We start from the raw sequence: 17290 nt of genomic DNA on the forward strand, positions 1-17290 counted from the left end.
TGCTCCTCTAATTCCAGACAATGGGTGATGTGGAAATCTTTATGCTATAGAGTGAGATATGGCCCTCATGAAGAGGACTAGGCTCCAATTTCAGCTTAATCAGTTCCTCTTAGATGGTTGTGACCATTTTGCCTTTCTGAGTCTCCATTTGTGTTTGCTGTAAAATAGACAAATGGTCCTATATTGATTTTTGACATTTGAAAGCTGCTACGTGTAACATTCTGGCAGGAGGGAGTTGTTGCTGGTGAGAGAACTCGCAGGCATCATGCAAAATCAATACTTCCCTGATTTGTTCCAGTGTGAAAATACATGTTTTTTCTAAGATCTGTTCCATGTATTTACCTAGAAACCTGCTCCTGCTTTGAAGGGTTGTCTGGGCAGTACTGAGATACTAATTGAAGTAAAATGCATTGATCCTGAGGAACCCCTGTGGTAGGATTAAGTGAAACCTTTGAAGGGAAAAGTGTAGAGTAGAACATGTACTGTGGTGGGGCAGCAGAGGAATACATGTTAATCCAGCCTAAGTAACACTGGGAGACTGGAAGCCTGCAGATGAATAACATTCCTCATCTATTATCCACAAGTAGATGAGAAGACACATTTTCATGATTGGTCAAAAAAAAAAAAAGAAAAATCGCTCTAATTTTCAGGCTGTTTTCCCAAATAAATTAAGGAAGAGTATTATTGCATCTGTGATTGCCTGAGGACACATTTCCCAGATCTCCACTTGAGAAGTTCTGGCACCATAATCTAATTTGGAGACATTGAAATTAGGGGTCATTTATAATACTTGGATGCCAGAAATGTGCTCTGAAGTGTGTGCACACCTGGCTTTTTCCAGTGAAGACCCTCTCTGCTGCATGAGGGCAGAGTTTGGTGACAGGCCTATTTTACAGGTGGTTAAGATGATCTGTGTACCTTTGAAAATGGGCAAGCTTAACCTAATCTTCTCCAGGGGAATAAAAAAACATGTATTATATTTTTGCTCAGGTTATTATTCAAAGAAATGGTGTGGAGGGAAGGTAACTCTCTCTTTGCTTCCTTGAGGAAGGTGTTTGCCTTCTAAGACTTGAGCTTGGACTTTATACTGAAAAATATGCCCCTTGAGCTCAAGAAATATTGTCTTATGGTGCTTTAAAGTAAATATTTAAACATTTCCAGATGCGCTTAAGGAAACTGATTTTTTGCTGACATTGGCTTAAATATCAATTATAGATCTGATCCAAAGCAATGTTAAAACAGAGAACTGAGTGCTACAGACTTGCTGTTGTTGAGTCTAATGGGATTTTTTCTTTTATATTTATTTCCCATATGAACATGTCTCATCTGCATATGACCATAAAAGGACTTGTCTGTGTCAGGACTTCAGGGGGCTTGAGTAATTTCAAAGAGAAACACTAAAAAAAAGAGGTTTCTTGGGCAAATGTGGAGTAGACTTCACTGGTGAAAAGCAGAGGGCTTATTACTCTTCCTTTTGTGAGGAGGGGCTTGACTGACTGCTGCCTTAAACCAAAAGTTGGGCTCCAGCTGCAGTTCTTGAAGCAGTCCAGCTTGGGGAAGAGGTTTGAACTGTGTTTTTATTACTGCTAATTTCATTAATAATAGAACTGTTGTCCAGGAAGAGACTTAATTCTTGAACCAGAAATGTGAACAGGCTTTAAATGCCTCAGTTGAAAGGTGCTTTTATTTGCTCTGAGAATGTCTTCGTCAACGTAGCTGGTGTTTCAGATCTTTTAATGCTGGTTTTATACGTACTTGCAGTCATAAGTTTGCAAATGATGATCGAATTAGCAAATTAGATTCCTTCACCCCTGGCAGGTGCCACAAACCTTGCAATTGGAAGGCTGTAAAAGTCTGAGGGGGAGAAAAAACAGTTTCCCAAAAGAAAAAAAAAAAAAGCCATACCAAATTATTTGCTGCATAAATAAGGTTTTATCTGATATAACTAAATAACTGGAGTGGTTTTCATGGGTTTTTGGTTTTTAGTTGTTTTTTTTTTTCTACACAGTCAAATGAGATTAAAGTTGTATCAGTATGAATGTGCAAATCCCCAAGTGTGGATCTGGACCACAGGACCTGATGTGCTGTATCAGGTCAGGCAGATGAAAATAAAGCTGTCCCTCCTTCAGATTGGTGCAGGCTCATCCATTTTGAGAACAAGGCAAGAGATGTGTGCACTCTTACTTAATGCAAAAACCACATTTTTCCTTCTTAAACTTCTTCCTGATGATCTGTGTACCTTTGAAAATGGGCAAGCTTAACCTAATCTTCTCCAGGGGAATAAAAAACATACGTCCCAAGTATTATATTTTTGCTCAGGGGGTTATTATTCAAAGAAATGGTGTGAGGGGAAGGTAACTCTCTCTTTGCCTCCTTGAGGAAGTTGTTTGCCTTCTAAGACTTGAGCTTGGACTTTATACTGAAAAAAATGCCCCTTGAGCTCAAGGAATATTGTCATATGGTGCTTTAAAGTAAATAATTAAATTTCTGCCTTTGAATGAACAGCTGCCTTATTAGAAGGGAAATGGTCAATGGGTTGAAAGTGAAGTTTTACACTTTCTTTTTGACAAGACCTGACATATCACTGGCAAGGTTTCTCAAGCACCTCTGCTATCTCTCGAAACATTTGACTGACCCTTGTCAAGAACTTCCCAAATTATATATTTTATCTCAGACTTGCAGCTTTTCTACTTCTTCTGCTTGTTTGTCTGGTCTATTGATCAGCCTAATTATCCCTGTTAAGTACTGGGCCAGTGTGACATCAGCATCCCTGACAGGTCCTCCAGGACTGTCAAGAACTAGAATTTGAGGGGAAGAATGACAGTGGTTTTCAGGTTGCAGCATTAACCTTTGGTTCCAGATTGTCTCGAGTTCTCCTTTGAAGCCTTGATGTTCACCAGATGGTGTCTTATTTTTCTGTTTGACAAAAGCAGCAGGCTTTGATTCATGACAGAAACCACCATTTGGTGTTATCTGGCTTCATGGCCCTTCCAAACCAGCTTCCAGTTACGAGCAGTGTCACTGTTGGTACATGGATATCTTCTGGTAAATTTGCTGAAAATAAAATAAAAAAAAAACACACAAATCAGCTCCTTCATGAGGCAGCAAATTGTTAGCCTGTGTTTGTCCTGCAGAAAGTAAAGTGGGTGTTTTCTCTTATATTTGAAATTACAGACTTTGTGTGAGAGCTACGATATGGAATGGTCCCAAACAAGGGGAGTTATTAGTGGGTATACAGGGGGTGCCTGAGGAGTTTGTTCAATCTGTTAATTTTGACCAAAGCAGAAAGCTTTGAAGCTTCTGAGTAGGTAGAAAGCTAAGGATGGGCAAAACCAAAATTTTAGAGATTGGTTTACAGTGCATGTCCTTCATACTGGAAATATTTGTATGATACTTCAATATATTAAAAATAAACCAGTGCTGCAAGCTATTTAAAATCATCACTGTAGTCAGAAGGTAAAAGGCACCCAACTACACTTTTAATATTATAAATAAAGTGCCGACCACGCAGATGTGACTTCCCTAGAGCAAGGGATCCCGAGTTCCCTCACCCAGGGCCTGCCACACCAGGCAGATGCACAGGGAATGTGTGTAGGCTGCACCCAGAACCTCGGGTCTGCTACTGTGGCAAGTCCAAATACGAGTAGAAATAGAATACTTGCTACCATGAGTGTATGGAGAACACAAGAGAAGGTTTGCACCTCTCAAAGGCCAATTTGTTGCAGGAAGTTGATCTGAGGTGCTGCTGAGTTGTTAGGGGAACTGGGGCTGGGATCCATGGCTCCAAAATACCCTAAACGCACTTGTGTTCCTTTCAGAGTGATGCCAGTGTTTCAGAACACACTCTGACCCCGCTGCTTGTCTTGAGACAGGCTTTTAATGTAGGCTGGAAATCGTTTGGGACAGGCGTGAAACCTTGCCGTGCCGGTATTGTAATGCAATTGAGCCATCACTTAAAACCGGCAATGACTGGTTTTCCTGCTGTGACCTCTTGCAAAATGCTCAGATTTATCTTGAGCTTTTTTTTTTATTATTTTTGTTACATTTCCTTTTTTTTTTTTTTTTAGCTGAAACGAAAGCAAATTGTTCCATTTATCTCCCACCTTCAGAGCGAGTCCCCTGATTGTTTGTCCTTATCACTCCAAGCCAGAAAGTTTTATAGATTTGCCAGGCACCTTGATATTGCAGCTTCAGATTCATAATTTGGCAGGAGAAGATGGGGGGAGAATTTCTTGTTTCCATTTAAACTGCTTTTAGTTCAGAATGAAATCCCATTTAAACTTGAAGGTTTGGATTGAAGTTTGAGGATCAAAGAAAATAGAACAGATAGAAAAAGTGGCTTTAGCTTGAAGCTATAACTGAAAAGGGTAACCTCAGATTCAGGGCTTTTCTTCTCTCTTCTACATCCCCTCCAAAATGGTTTGATTCTTCCAGTTTCTTCTACCAAGAGTCTTAACTGCATTAACATGTGCATGTGCCTGCAGCCTTTTTTTGTTTGGTTTGCAGTGTATGATAACTGCATGTAGGAATCACAAATGTAAAGTCTTTTCTTATTCAGAAAATAGGGCTTATTTAAAATAAGCCACGAGCTAAAATGTAGAGGCAGCACCAAAATTAGAATCACTTGGAATTAGCAGTGTTGGCAGCTGCTGTTGTCAGCCCAAAGGTTTGTAAACTAGGAAACAGAGCATCTGCCATAGCTGACTGCTCTCCACCAGGCTTGGGGAAGTGCAGGCCTGTGTTGGGCTAAAATTGGATAAGGGCTTTTGTGGGAGCTGTGGGGGGGGAAAATGAATTGCAATAAAGTGATAGGAATTGAAGGAAGCTTGACTTGCATGAAGGTGACATACCCAGCCTTGAAAAAAAGGGGACCGTTTAGCTCTCTGTTTGTCAAAATGTGTTTCTAGCCCTGAATCTGATGCACGGAGCTTTGTGGGTGTCCTGGCTGTTGGGTGGGTCTCTAAGCTTTCCACAGTGTTTTTGTGACTCTGGATGTCATAAAAAGTGACATTCTCTGTGTGCCCAGTCACACAGAGAAAATCTGATCTCAGATATGCCAAGACGTCACCCCGTAAAAAATAACTTGGCCATGGCACTTTATGGGCATAGATTTAAGAGGAACTCAAATACCCTCAAAATCAGAAACACTGGAAATGGCAGGAGGAGTACAGGGAGACATTCAGCTGTATTTTTGGATGGCCCACAAAAATGCTGTATTTTTGTGGCCCAAATACTGTTGTTCTTATTTACGTTTTTTGAAACTTTGTGGGTTTAATTTTTTTTCAGCATCATTTTACAGAAATTGTTTTTCTAGTCCTTTTGGCTTCATAGTGGCACATGAAATTGAAACTTGTGTCATTTTTTTAGGGCTAATAAAAAGAACAGTAAACACTGTTATTTCTCTCTCCAACCCCCGTGTCCCCAATGGTGAAGATGCACTGTTTCAACCAGTGAGAGTTAACAGCAGACTTTTCAGATTAAAGATCAATTTTAAGGCAGTATCTGGTCTAAATTTGGCCTGACTGAGTACTGGGAATTACATGTGACATTACATGTTGAGGAACACTGAGTATCTAGTGAAATTCTGGGTGTTTGATTCAGGTTCTTTGAGTTTTGGCTTTGAAAGCTTGGTGAGGACACACGGATCAAAATGGGTAGTGTTGCCTTGGCTGCTGCTGCCCCTTCAACAGTGGGTTCCATGGAGTGGTGCAAGGTAGGGAGTGATCCAAAGCAGAAATCATTCACAGGTTGGTGATCAGTAGTCAGTGCCTGCTTTAAATATGGGAAGTTCGGACTGGAATGATGGTCTTTCTGATGTATTCTGACACGTGGATCAACATGGTTCTACCTCCTCTCGCCCAAAACAATAATGCTTAAAGAACAAAAAAAATGCCACAGTAACAGATGGGAGATGCTTACAGACCTCAAACAAACCCACAGCCCAGGAGACTCGAGCAGTGTGTGCAGGAGGAAGGCAGAGTGTTTGATATCGTGTTTTCACATCGTGTTTTCACCGAAGGAAATGTTTTACTTCAGGGACATGGCAGCTCCCAATAAATTAGGCAGTGTGCCAGTTTTCATAAGTTTCTAACGCTCCCAGTAACCCTGATGTGCTGACTGCCCAGGCCTGGCTGTGGCTGAGGGGTCTGGCAGGCCAGTTTTGGGTCAGCAGGACCACCTTCTTCCTCCCTTTTCCCTAGTGGAGAGCTGACAGCAGATCTGCCTGCAGCATATCAGGGCATTCCCTTCTTCAGGAAGAGAAATTACATGCAACTTAGCAGATTGGTAAAATTAAGTACCAAACAGTACTTCCAGTTTCTTACACTATTTTTTTTTTTCTTGTGTAGAGAGAGACCGTGATCTTTGCTGGAGCCTTTATGTGCCTTTATTTGCTTCCACAAGGCAAAAAGTCTTTCATGGTTAGTCATTTGTACATGCTGGAAATAAAAAGAGGCATGTACAAAAAGAGAAAAGTGTAGCAATATTATTATTAAAGGTTAGGGGATTGCACTGGCACGCAAAGGAGCTCTGCTCTAAATTCTGTACCAGCCTAGTGCTTGGGCAAATTACTTTGCCTTTCTGAGTACTTGCTGCTCCCTTTTTCTGTCCTGGCTTCCTGCATTGGTGTGTCTCCAAGGACTGGTCTTTGTGCAACTCCCTGAGCCAGCAGAAGCTCAATGCCCTCAAGGCAGGAAGTCAGAACTGCCCAACTCCTGCCTGCAGCAGCTCCTGGGATCTGCTCTGGCCAAGGCCGAAACTATGGGGGCAACTGTTCCACAAATACCAAATAAGGGTTCGAAACGGGGGCCAGCGGGGACAAGTGGAGGGGCAGGCTGTTTGTCACCCTTGTGTCCTCCCAGGCAGAGGGGAGAGGGGAGGATGGCAGAAGGGGTGTGTGAGGGAAGCAAATCACTCGAGTGGCAGCACCTGTAAGTCAGAACTGGGGTTGATTTCTGTGGGTTCAGCACAGGACAGCAAATCCACTGCAAACTTGTATTTGGCTTGTTTCTGTGGCCAAGATGGGCCTGGTGTGGCAGCTGGTATTTCCTGGGCATCTGGAACCCGCTGTAGCATTAACCTGAATGCTGACTGTCAGCAGTCAGGACCTTTTTGTGAGCCTCTCCATGTTCCCTGGCAGTTGCATTTTCTACACTGAAAACCAGTGTGGGCTCTCAGGGAAAGCCTTTGGGTTTGCACAACACAGATGCTTATTAACACCGACTAGGACTAAAGTTTGATAACCAAATAATGCAAAGGAAAATGGGGAAAAAGCATTTTTATACAGCAGTAGTTTATATTATTACCCTGTTCTGTAAAACTTCAGATGGATGGGAGTACAACCAGTAGCCAAGAGCACAGATAAATATGGGAATGCTGTCTTTGCTTCTCCAAAGCACATCTTATTAACTATGAGGAAGCTAGAAGTGAATGTGTCGTTGCAGTAAATAGTAATTATGATGTTTTATTGCAGTTTTCAGTCTAGAAGCTAATAATAGAAATTGGCAGAGAAATACAACAATGGAAACAACAAAGAAAACACCATTCCATAAGGTAGGAATCACCAAAGCAAGTAGGTGCCCAGCACTGTAAGAGCCATTTGGTTCTGTTGTAAATTGCTAGAAATCTGTTCAAAGTTTGGCCCAAAATGTTGTGATGTGTAAATGTAGAGTTGTAGGGGCAGATTGTGCCAATGTGAGCTGAGCAAGAATATACTCAGACAGTGTATGACTACCCACAGCCTTGCTAAAGTTTCTGGGATTGATTGGGAAGTGGTGTTAGTATAAACACCTTGTAACAGACTGGCTGTCACTTACTCAGTCTTGATATAATTCCATGACGAGTGGAAAAAGCATCTCTCTCCTTTTTTCTCTCCTCCATCATCTATTGTCTATTTTGAACAAAGATTTTACAGGGTCCAGATGGGAAAATCATTCCATGCTCATAAGAAAATATTGCAGTGTTTGAAATGGGCTTCAAGAAGACTGCCAAGATTGTCAGGATAATTTCACTTTTGTGGTATAAGTGTGTTTTGCTGTATCCTTACTCTGATGTTAGCAAGAACAAAATTCATTGGCTTTCAAAAATAACCTTGCTATGTGGTCAGCACTTTTTTCATGATTCTGCATCTTGCATTTCTTTTATGTTTCTCTTTTTTTTATTTTTTTTTATTATAAATTTTTCAGAATAAATACAGAATCCCTTATAACTACACAGGTATACATTTGCTAGTAAATTCTTTAAAAAGAAATATGAAAGAGGTTGTTTTTGAGGATTGAGAGACAAATATTTATTTAAGGATCTGACCATAATGCACCCTGATACCAACATTGTATGAGAGACAAGCTCTTTCTGCAGGTTAGACCTTCATATCTCTCATATCAAGAATGAATTTCACACCAGGAGAGCTCTGTGCTCTACAGAAGATGGATGCAAGTCTCATTACTGAACTGAAGATGGACTTGGGGAGTAAATACTTGTGGTTTGGCCTTGAAATTGCACAGGTATCAAATCAGGAATCTCTGTTTGGCACAGAAATAAGAACAGTTCAGGTGATGTTGTGTGGCTTGTGGTTTTCTTCTTTATTTTTGAAGTGATGGATTATTCTTGCACGTGAAGGTGGGAAAACCACAAAGCAGCTGGTTTTCCTTCTTGGTGGTGGTGTGACTGTCTTCAAGCTGTGGCCATCCTAAAAACTTCCTTGGATTCTTGTGACAATTTATGCCTCCCATGAGAGACGGATAAGTGCTATAGAAATGCCGGTACACTTTAAGGAGAGACAAAACAGACTATTTTTAGGGAACTATTTAGTTTCTTTCCTTCACATGCAGACTCTGCTGTGCAGCTAGAGAGAAAATTGGTTTGCTCAAGGGTAGCTAAGAACTGGGAGCAAGCAGATGAGTTTTCATGTCATGTCTTAGAGCCTGAAGGAAAGATGTCTGGCAGGAAAGGACCTGGAGTGCTGGTCAACAGCAGCTGAACTTGAGCCAACTTGTGCCCAGGTGGGCGAAAATGCCAAGAGAACCTGGGTTGGACCAGCATTGATGTGGCCACAGGACCAGGGCAGTCCCCTGTGCTGGCACTGCTGAGGCATCTCCAATCACAGGTTCAGTTTTGGGCCCCTCACGCCAGGGAGGCTCAGGGGGAACCTTCTCACCCTCTACAACTCCCTGACAGGAGGGTGGAGCCAGATGGGGGTCACGTTCTGCCCCCAGGAAACAAGGGACAGGATAAGGGGAGATGGCCTCAGGTTGCACCAGGAGGGGCTTAGATTGGACATCAGGAAAAATTTCTTAACTGAAAGGGTTCTCAAGCACTGGAAGAGGCTGCCCAGGGCAGTGGCTGAGTCACCAGCCCCCGAGGGATTTAAAATACTTGTAGATGTGGCACCTGGGGACATGGGTTAGTGGTGGGCTTGGCAGTGCTGGGTTAATGAGTGAGCATGATGGTCTCAGAGGGCTTTTCCAATGTAAATAATTCTACAATAGTTCTGGCATCTCCCAACACATTTCTGTATTCCTCCCTCCATTGTGCCAAGAACCATGTGGGGAAGGAGAGAGACCTCTCCCAAAACATTGGCCTGTTTTGCTGTTACTTTTCAGGCTTTTGTCTGACACAAAGCTCTGTCTCCCCACTCCAGTGGCTTTCTCCTTGGAAAAGTTGATGCTCAAAACGTGCAACTTTCCCCCTTCCCTACACACCCCCCTCTGGCCTCAGGCTCCCCACCAAGGAAATTGCATTAGGAATTGGCTCCTCAGTGACCTGGCCCTCGGTAGCACCAGCAGCTCAGCAGATGTCTCAGCCCCTGCCACGGCAGAACTGAGGCTCCAGCTGCTGCCAAGGTGCAATTGGATTTGTTTCAGCTCATTTTCTATCGTGACCTTAAAACCGGCCCCTCGCTCCGAGTTCAGGACTCGGTTTGGGTTTGGCAGCTGCCTGGATAAACTGCTTCAGGGAGGGTTTGGAGACCAGGGTAGAGAGGAAGTGCCCCCACAATCCTGGGAAGGATGTGATCTCATGTAATACCTTCTCAATGGGAAAGGTTGGCTACAAAGATCCAAAAAGCTGCAATGTGTGAAATCTGAGCACGGGATCCCCTCTGCCAGGCTTTCATACTGAGCCAGACACTCCCTTTCTGTCCTTCTTATGTTATTCTTTGGATCACTGCTTTACACTGAGGGACTGGACTCAGGTGGGAGTATATTCTCCACATCAATGCAAAATTTGTTTCAAAAAATGTTTACTGGACAGAACTTGGTTCTGCCATCCTGCTTGAACTATGAGCCAGTGTTGAAATTGGTTAAGAGATTTGGCATGTCTAGATGTGCTAAATGAAACAATGAATAAATCTTAAACATAATCATCCAGTAGAACAGGCTATAATTCTTATTGGAATGGCAAAATTTGTCCAACTTGGTCCAATGCTTCCTTGCTGGCTTGTGACACCTACCTCAAATTTGAGCTTTTCCTGTTTTTAGTGTGTCCCGTGTGGGGAAGGGCAAAGATGCCTTGGAACTGTTGCATTTTGGCTAGTAGAGAAATAGTTGATGTGGGCTTTCTCTGCTGCCCAAAGAATGCCTTCTACTGATGAATATTAGCTTGACCACCAATCATCAGCATTTTTGCCTGTAATATTGAACTCTCCTTCAAGCCTACTCCTGACCTGCCCTGTTACATTCCCTTTTGCAGGCTTTGGGGCCAAGGTGTGTCAGGGATCTGTTGTTTAGGTTCTGACACCTTTCCTGTCAGAACAGCTGGATTAAAAAGCTGTGCCAGAAAAGCGTAAGTTTTCCCAGGTTTAATCCTGCAGTTCCCAGCAAAGTATGTGTTGTTCCATAAATCTGTACAGTTAGGAATTTTTTTAGGTGATGTTTTAAAGGTGTCTTTGAAGCAAAAGATCTGGGATTTTCAGAAGTGGGTATCAGGTCCCTGCTCTTCAGAAGTTTTGGGCATCCACAAATTCCGTAACCAAGTGAAGTGTTCTACTTTTCTCAACACTAACTTTTTAATGGATATGTTAAAAATCACTTTCCACATCCTACTTCAGGCACCCCAGTCTGAAGAGTTCAGCTGATGCATTTCCTTCTACTGTCCCAGTTACTGATCTGGTCATGAAAAGAAATGTTTGTAAAGCTGGTAGTGCACAAACAGAGATTTATCTATTACATGCTGCCACAAGCAAGAAAATTTGTGAAAGATGATAGTAATATTGCCGTTCACTTTCATTTCATGCAGCCAGTTCTAAACTCTTCAAATCCACTTTTATGCAGCCCAGGAGAGAGAAAAACGCTTTTCTGAAGTGGCAATCTCTTTGTTCCAGTCTCCCTGGTAGTGCTGATTACCTTGGCTGCTATGTGTGCTTGGCTCTCTCCAGCCATTCTTCTCTTATGTGGTGGTGCTGCGGGACAACCACATGGTATCCAAACCCCTGATTTAGAGGGCTTTCTGCTCTTGGCTGAGCAGCCCTAGTGACTGAAGTCAAGGAAGCTCTATTGTGCATTGAGGAATGTGGTGGGAAACTGCTGTGCCCTTCCTAACACTCTCAGTGCTGGCGTGAAGGAACTGGGGGAGCAAAGACCGACTTATTTAATGGATCTCTCCATCTCCATCCCACAAAGCCAGTGCTGCTCAGCGAGTGTCGTACCTGCTCTGCTGGCTGACAACTGCAATTTGTATTGCATTTTGCCCAGGCTTTGCCCACAGAGCTTACATAAGTGTCTTTCTGTCCCATTCCGTGTCAGAGCAATTTTAAATTTAAATCCCAGTGCTGAGGGATGTTGCCTAATCTGATTAGAGAGCGTGTACCGAGTATCTTCACTGCTGCACTGCCAGTTCTCCTAGATTGTTGTACTAAGTCCTAGTGTTTAAAGTACTCCTGTATATCAAGAGTGTGGATTGGAGGTTAGACTCTACTTCTACTGTTGTAATTTATTATTATTATTTATTAGGCTTGGGGAAAATTATTTTTCATAACGTGGAAAAATGTCTACTTTCAGGCTTAGGGAACTGATGTATTTTTTCATTGTTTCATGCTGTTTTGCTGCATTACCCTATATATGCACAGCCAACCCACACTGATCCCAGTGCCAGTAAAACCTCCAGCGTGGTTTCTGGGTGGAATAATGGCACCAGCAGTGGTAGAGCAGGACAGGTGAAAATTGGTCAGTCCCCACCTCCATCCTCTCAAAAGGAGCCTCTGCTGGGTCTCTGGTCGTGCCACTGCTGATGTTTTGGATACTTGTGGTGTGTGCAACGGGGTGTTTGCCAAAGGCTGTGCTGTGTGACACAGTTAAGCACATCTCCACATATGATTGCCTGAACTACTGCTTTCAATGTCTTTTCATATAAAAAGCCCCAGCTGCCTGCCAGTCTCCCCTCACCCTGGATGCTGATGTGCTGGGGTGTCTTGTGAAGTCTCAGCCTGAAATAGGTCTGGGCTCCTCCCTCCAGCAGGTTCTTTGCTTTATTCACAAAGATTTTCTAGCTAACCCACTTGTTTGTCTTTCTCATGGAGTCTTGCACTGGGCTAAATTACTCACTGCATTCAGCAGAGGCTTTAGAGCACACCCAGAACTCTCCAGAGCCTGAGAGGGCTGGATCAGCAAGGTCAGGCTTGTTTGTAGATATGAGGGGCTGAATCCTTATTATTCAACCCATGTTCCTCTTGGCTTGGTTGTTCAGCTCTCAGATCCAGCACAGATCCTTGCCTGCAGTGCCAGCTGTGAGGATGAATTTCTCCCTCATTATGAGCCAAACAAGAGATATACATATATATATACATATATATATCTCCATGTAGTGTTGGTTTATTTGAGGGGGAATTTATGTCATTTTGGTGGTTTTTTTCAACTCATCCTCAACAGACTCAGCCTCTTGCAGTACTTGGAAGCTCTGATGATGATAAAGCACAGCCCAAATGTAAATTACAATAACAAGTCCAATCTAGTACAGGACTGTTGGTAAAAGTACTGAGACACTCTGACTGTCTTTTGCTTCATGGAGGCTGCGTTGGCTGAAAAGAGCCACTTGAAAGTGGCTCAGTTCTGGATGTTCATCAGTAGATGGTGCTGGCAAACTGCACATCTGTTGGTGCACCCCTGGAGTTGGCTGCTCCAGCCACGATGGCCATGCAGATGGGGAGGTCCAAGTTTCGAGGCACTCTCAATCCACACCTCGAAGAACAGGAGCTGTATTTTGCCCACACAATGATCCTTGTTTCCTCCTGACTTGGGAATTGCACTGCCTGAAGTGCTCAGACTGCTGACCACGGCCAGAAATGGTGGTTATTGGTACACAAATTTGGACAGGCCTGCATCAAAATACAGAAAACTGGTTCCACTGTTTTACGGAGGGGAGCTCCCTGCACACACAAGGACTTGTGAGGATGTGAAAGCAAATACATGGATTTTCCCTGCTTGTGTCCCACCTTGAAGTGGAACAGAGAGGATCCTTGTTCTCTCCTCATCCCAGCAAACCTTCAGCTGATTCTTCTTCAGCTTTCAACCGAAACCTTTTTTTTTAATTGATGGATGTGGCCTTATAACAAGCATTTTAATCATGCAAAGATCTGAAATGAGAAGTTGAAGGAAAGCACAGCCCTTACATGGGTTTTTTTACGTTTTTTTAACATAACTTACTATTAGAAGTGAATGGCTGATAATCCCAATCTTCCTTGGCACAAATCTGTAATTAAAATTACTGTTGATTTTTGCATGACCTCATGACCAACGTTGGCAACATTGCCACAAGCTGCAGCTTCACACTGGCAAGGGTTTCATGTGTGGCATCTCTAGTTTGAGGACTGGACTGGGTTATGGAAAAAGGAGTTATTAAGGGGAACCAGATAGTAAATTGATTGTGGGTGGGCTCACAGTAGACATGTAAAAGCACCATCTCATTGGTTTTTTTCAAGTTGAAGCAGGGCTGCCGAGGTTTGTGGGAACCACACACGCTTCAGAGTTGACTGAAATATCCCAACTCATTTTTCATAATGCATATTTGCTTCCTTGATTTTTCCTTTATTTAGATTTTGAAAATGTACATAGCAGTTACATGGCAGTGTTTTTTGAAAAGCTGCAAGAAGGCAACCCCAGTCAGAAACCAAAACTGGGGAGTGATCACTGCAACCTGTCATCTTGGCTGTAACTTAGGCTAATTATAACCACATGTAAAACTTGACATCATTGCCTGGATTAAGTCCTGTGGCTTGATCTGGTTTATTGTTTAATTCCTTTGGGAGCATTTTAGAGAAAAGTGTTTAGATAAGTGAAGCTTTTAAATTCACTATTAATCCGCCATTAAAGGACGCAACTGCTATTTTTTTCTCTGTAGAATCATAAGAGATCTACAGGGAAAAATGTAATGACTGGGTCATGGAGATTATTTTAGGGGGACTGTGTTGATTCTGCCCTGCATCCTATGGAGACAATAAGAACAAACCCTGCCTAACTCAGTGCTGGCTTGGAAAGATCCACACCCCGCAAATCCCTCGATGTTCAGAAGCTGCTCATCCTGTCTGGAATGCCAGCTGATGCTGAAAAGTTGGGGAAGAAACTCTCTAGACTCGTTTTGAGTACAGAAAGCTAAAAAGAAGACACATTTATTTGAGCGCCGAGCGCATCAGAAAAAATCCCAAAAGATGCACAGGGAATCACACAGGTTTTGTAACTTTACACAACTCTCTAATTACAGATTCAAGGATTAACTCACCTGTTCCAGCCCATTTTCCACCCACTGTAGGCACCTATCAAATTGCTTTCAAGGTCATAAAGTGATCCCTGGTGCCAGGCATGGATGTCTTTCTTGCTCTGTTCTTCTCTTGCCTCCTTGGTTCTGGCGCAGTTTCCTACCTCCTGGAACTGATTCGAGGCCTAAACCCAGTCTCTGTTTTGTCTTCTTCATCACTTTTTATCAATCTCTTCACAGGTGCAAGCAGCCATCTCTGTTATTATCAAAATTCTTGCCTGTAAAGGACCTTCCCAAGAAATGATAAACTATGACCTTTCCCTTGAGAGCTTCCAACCTTACTAAAATGTTCTATGGCCAGTGCTCTCCTTTCAAAACACTTGGTCTAAACCACACAAATTCCGTGGCTGACGATTTCTAACTAAATACTTATATTTGCAGCTCCACAGAGGGCAGAGCCAAGCCCTTCCACGAGACACGGGGGTCGCGAAGCTCTCGGGGGAGCGCGGTGTTGTTCGGCTCCGCGTGTTGGAGTCGCCGAAGCGAAGCTGAGCGCTGTGACCTCGTGTCTTGCAGAGCAGCCCGGACGCCGGTAGAGGACTCTGTGCCGGCTCTCCAGGGGTCGGGGCCGTGGGGGTTTTCCTGCTGACGCCGTCGCTGCCCCGGTGGGTCACCACGAGCCGCAAAGCTGCTGTCCACGTGGACTGGTGCTGAAATCTCCCGCCCGGCCGCCGGCAGAGCCTCGCCCGCCAAGCCCAGAGACATGGCCACCAACGGAACCAAAGTGGCGGACGGACAGATCTCCACGGAAGTCGACGCTTCCATCACCAATGACAAGCCCAAGACCTTGGTAGTAAAAGTGCAGAAGAAGAAGACGGATCTTCCGGACCGAGACACTTGGAAAGGAAAATTTGACTTTCTTATGTCCTGTGTAGGTTACGCCATTGGCTTAGGGAATGTGTGGAGATTTCCATACCTTTGTGGCAAGAACGGTGGAGGTATGTTTGCTTTTTCCTTGTTACAACCTCTGATATATTTCACAGAATCACAGGATCTACTGAGTTGGAAGGAACCCGCAAGGATCACCGAGTCCAACACTTAGCCCTGCACAGGACCCTCCCCAAGAGTTCCACCCTGTGCCCCAGAGGATCAGCCAAACCCTCCTGGAGCTCTGGCAGCCTTGGGGCTGTGCCCACTGCCCTGGGGAGCCTGGGCAGTGCCCAACCAGCCTCTGGGGGAAGAACCTTTTGCTGAGATCCAACCTGAGCCTGCCCTGACACAGCTCCAGCCATTCCCTGGCTGCTGCCCCTGGTCCCCCCAGAGCAGAGCTCAGTCCCTGCCCCTCCTCTGCCCCTGCCCAGGCAGTTGGAACTGCAGTGAGGTCTCCCCTCAGTCTCCTCCAGATATTTCTGCATTAGGACTCACCACAAAATTATCAGCAAACCAGGGCTTGATTTGAATAGCTTTTTCATCTGTACAGGTGGTTTTGATTTGGGATTTGGGGTTTTTGTTTGCTTTACACTTGTCCAAGAGGGCTGGAGCCATTTTGGAGTGTGGTGCTCTGCTTTGAGGTCTGCCCTGAAGTTCTTGCTAACTTCTAGCTGGCAGTTGCACTTAAAAGAGCATAAAGTGTCAGAGCAGAACTAAAGCACATTGCCCTCCAACCAACCCTTCAGATCCCTCTCTTTTGGACCGAGTTTTTGAGAAGATTGAATACAGCTCGTAATAATGGCTCTGAGCTCCCCATAAAAGGTTGACTCCAGCTGGAAAGCAGCCAGTGCTGGTTAAAGGCTTTATGTTATCTGTGATAGATGAAGGCAACAAAGTACACAGCCTTTTGGATTTTAGCTTTTTACTTAAACAGAAAGCATTTAAACGATGAAGAGATATGTTTTTCCCCTTTATTTTTAACTCTTGGAGTACTGGTTTAGAAGTGTACATGTGCTTTCCACTAACTTTTTTGGAAAGCTACACTGAAGTGAAAAAACACTGTGGGTTTCTTTTCATATGTAACAGGGATGGAAACAGTGGAAACTCAGTTGTGTTTTTCCCAACAGTAACAGACTGCTTATTTATTTTCAGGTGCATTCCTGATTCCCTATTTTCTTACTTTAATTTTTGCTGGAGTGCCACTGTTTCTTTTGGAGTGTTCCCTGGGTCAATACACATCTATAGGAGGCCTTGGAGTGTGGAAACTGGCTCCAATGTTCAAAGGTAAAGTATGAATTTGAACTACCTTTCATTTGTTTCCGAGTTGCAGAAGGTGCACAGAGTGACAGAGCAAGGATGTTCCTTGATGCCTCCATATTTTTATTAAACCATAATTTTCCACAGAAAACACTAATTTTCTGAGGTGTGACTGACAATTTTGAAACATGAAACAGGGTGTTATTCATTCCCCATTCGAAATAGCAGGAGTTAGGCATTAGAACCTCAACAAACTTATTTTGGAACTTCAAAAATTTTGGAGATCTTTTTATAGGAACATATAAAGAGTGTTAAAAACAGCGTATTAAATCCATTGTCTGAGTAGATGTGGAACTGTTCCTTTGGTAAACTTTGGTATATTTGTCTGAGGTCGCAGAGCTTTGTATTCCCTGTTGTTTTT

General features: G+C 43.5%; 1 protein-coding gene across 3 annotated transcripts in view; it reads left to right on the forward strand.

Annotated features, from left to right (window-relative positions):
• Positions 1-17290, forward strand: part of SLC6A1 (solute carrier family 6 member 1) — a 58166-nt gene that overhangs the window by 23470 nt on the left and 17406 nt on the right. For all 3 annotated transcript variants that reach the window (XM_018084872.2, XM_029964660.1, XM_018084871.2), the window contains exons 2-3: positions 15259-15680; positions 16765-16896. In XM_018084872.2, coding sequence (XP_017940361.1) covers positions 15446-15680; positions 16765-16896 — 367 coding nt within the window. In that variant the 5' untranslated portion in view covers positions 15259-15445. The remainder of the gene's footprint in view (positions 1-15258; positions 15681-16764; positions 16897-17290) is intronic.

The sequence above is a fragment of the Manacus vitellinus genome, unplaced genomic scaffold (assembly GCF_001715985.3).
Source record: "Manacus vitellinus isolate BGI_N305 unplaced genomic scaffold, ASM171598v3 scaffold_77_pilon, whole genome shotgun sequence".
Lineage (NCBI taxonomy): Eukaryota > Metazoa > Chordata > Aves > Passeriformes > Pipridae > Manacus > Manacus vitellinus.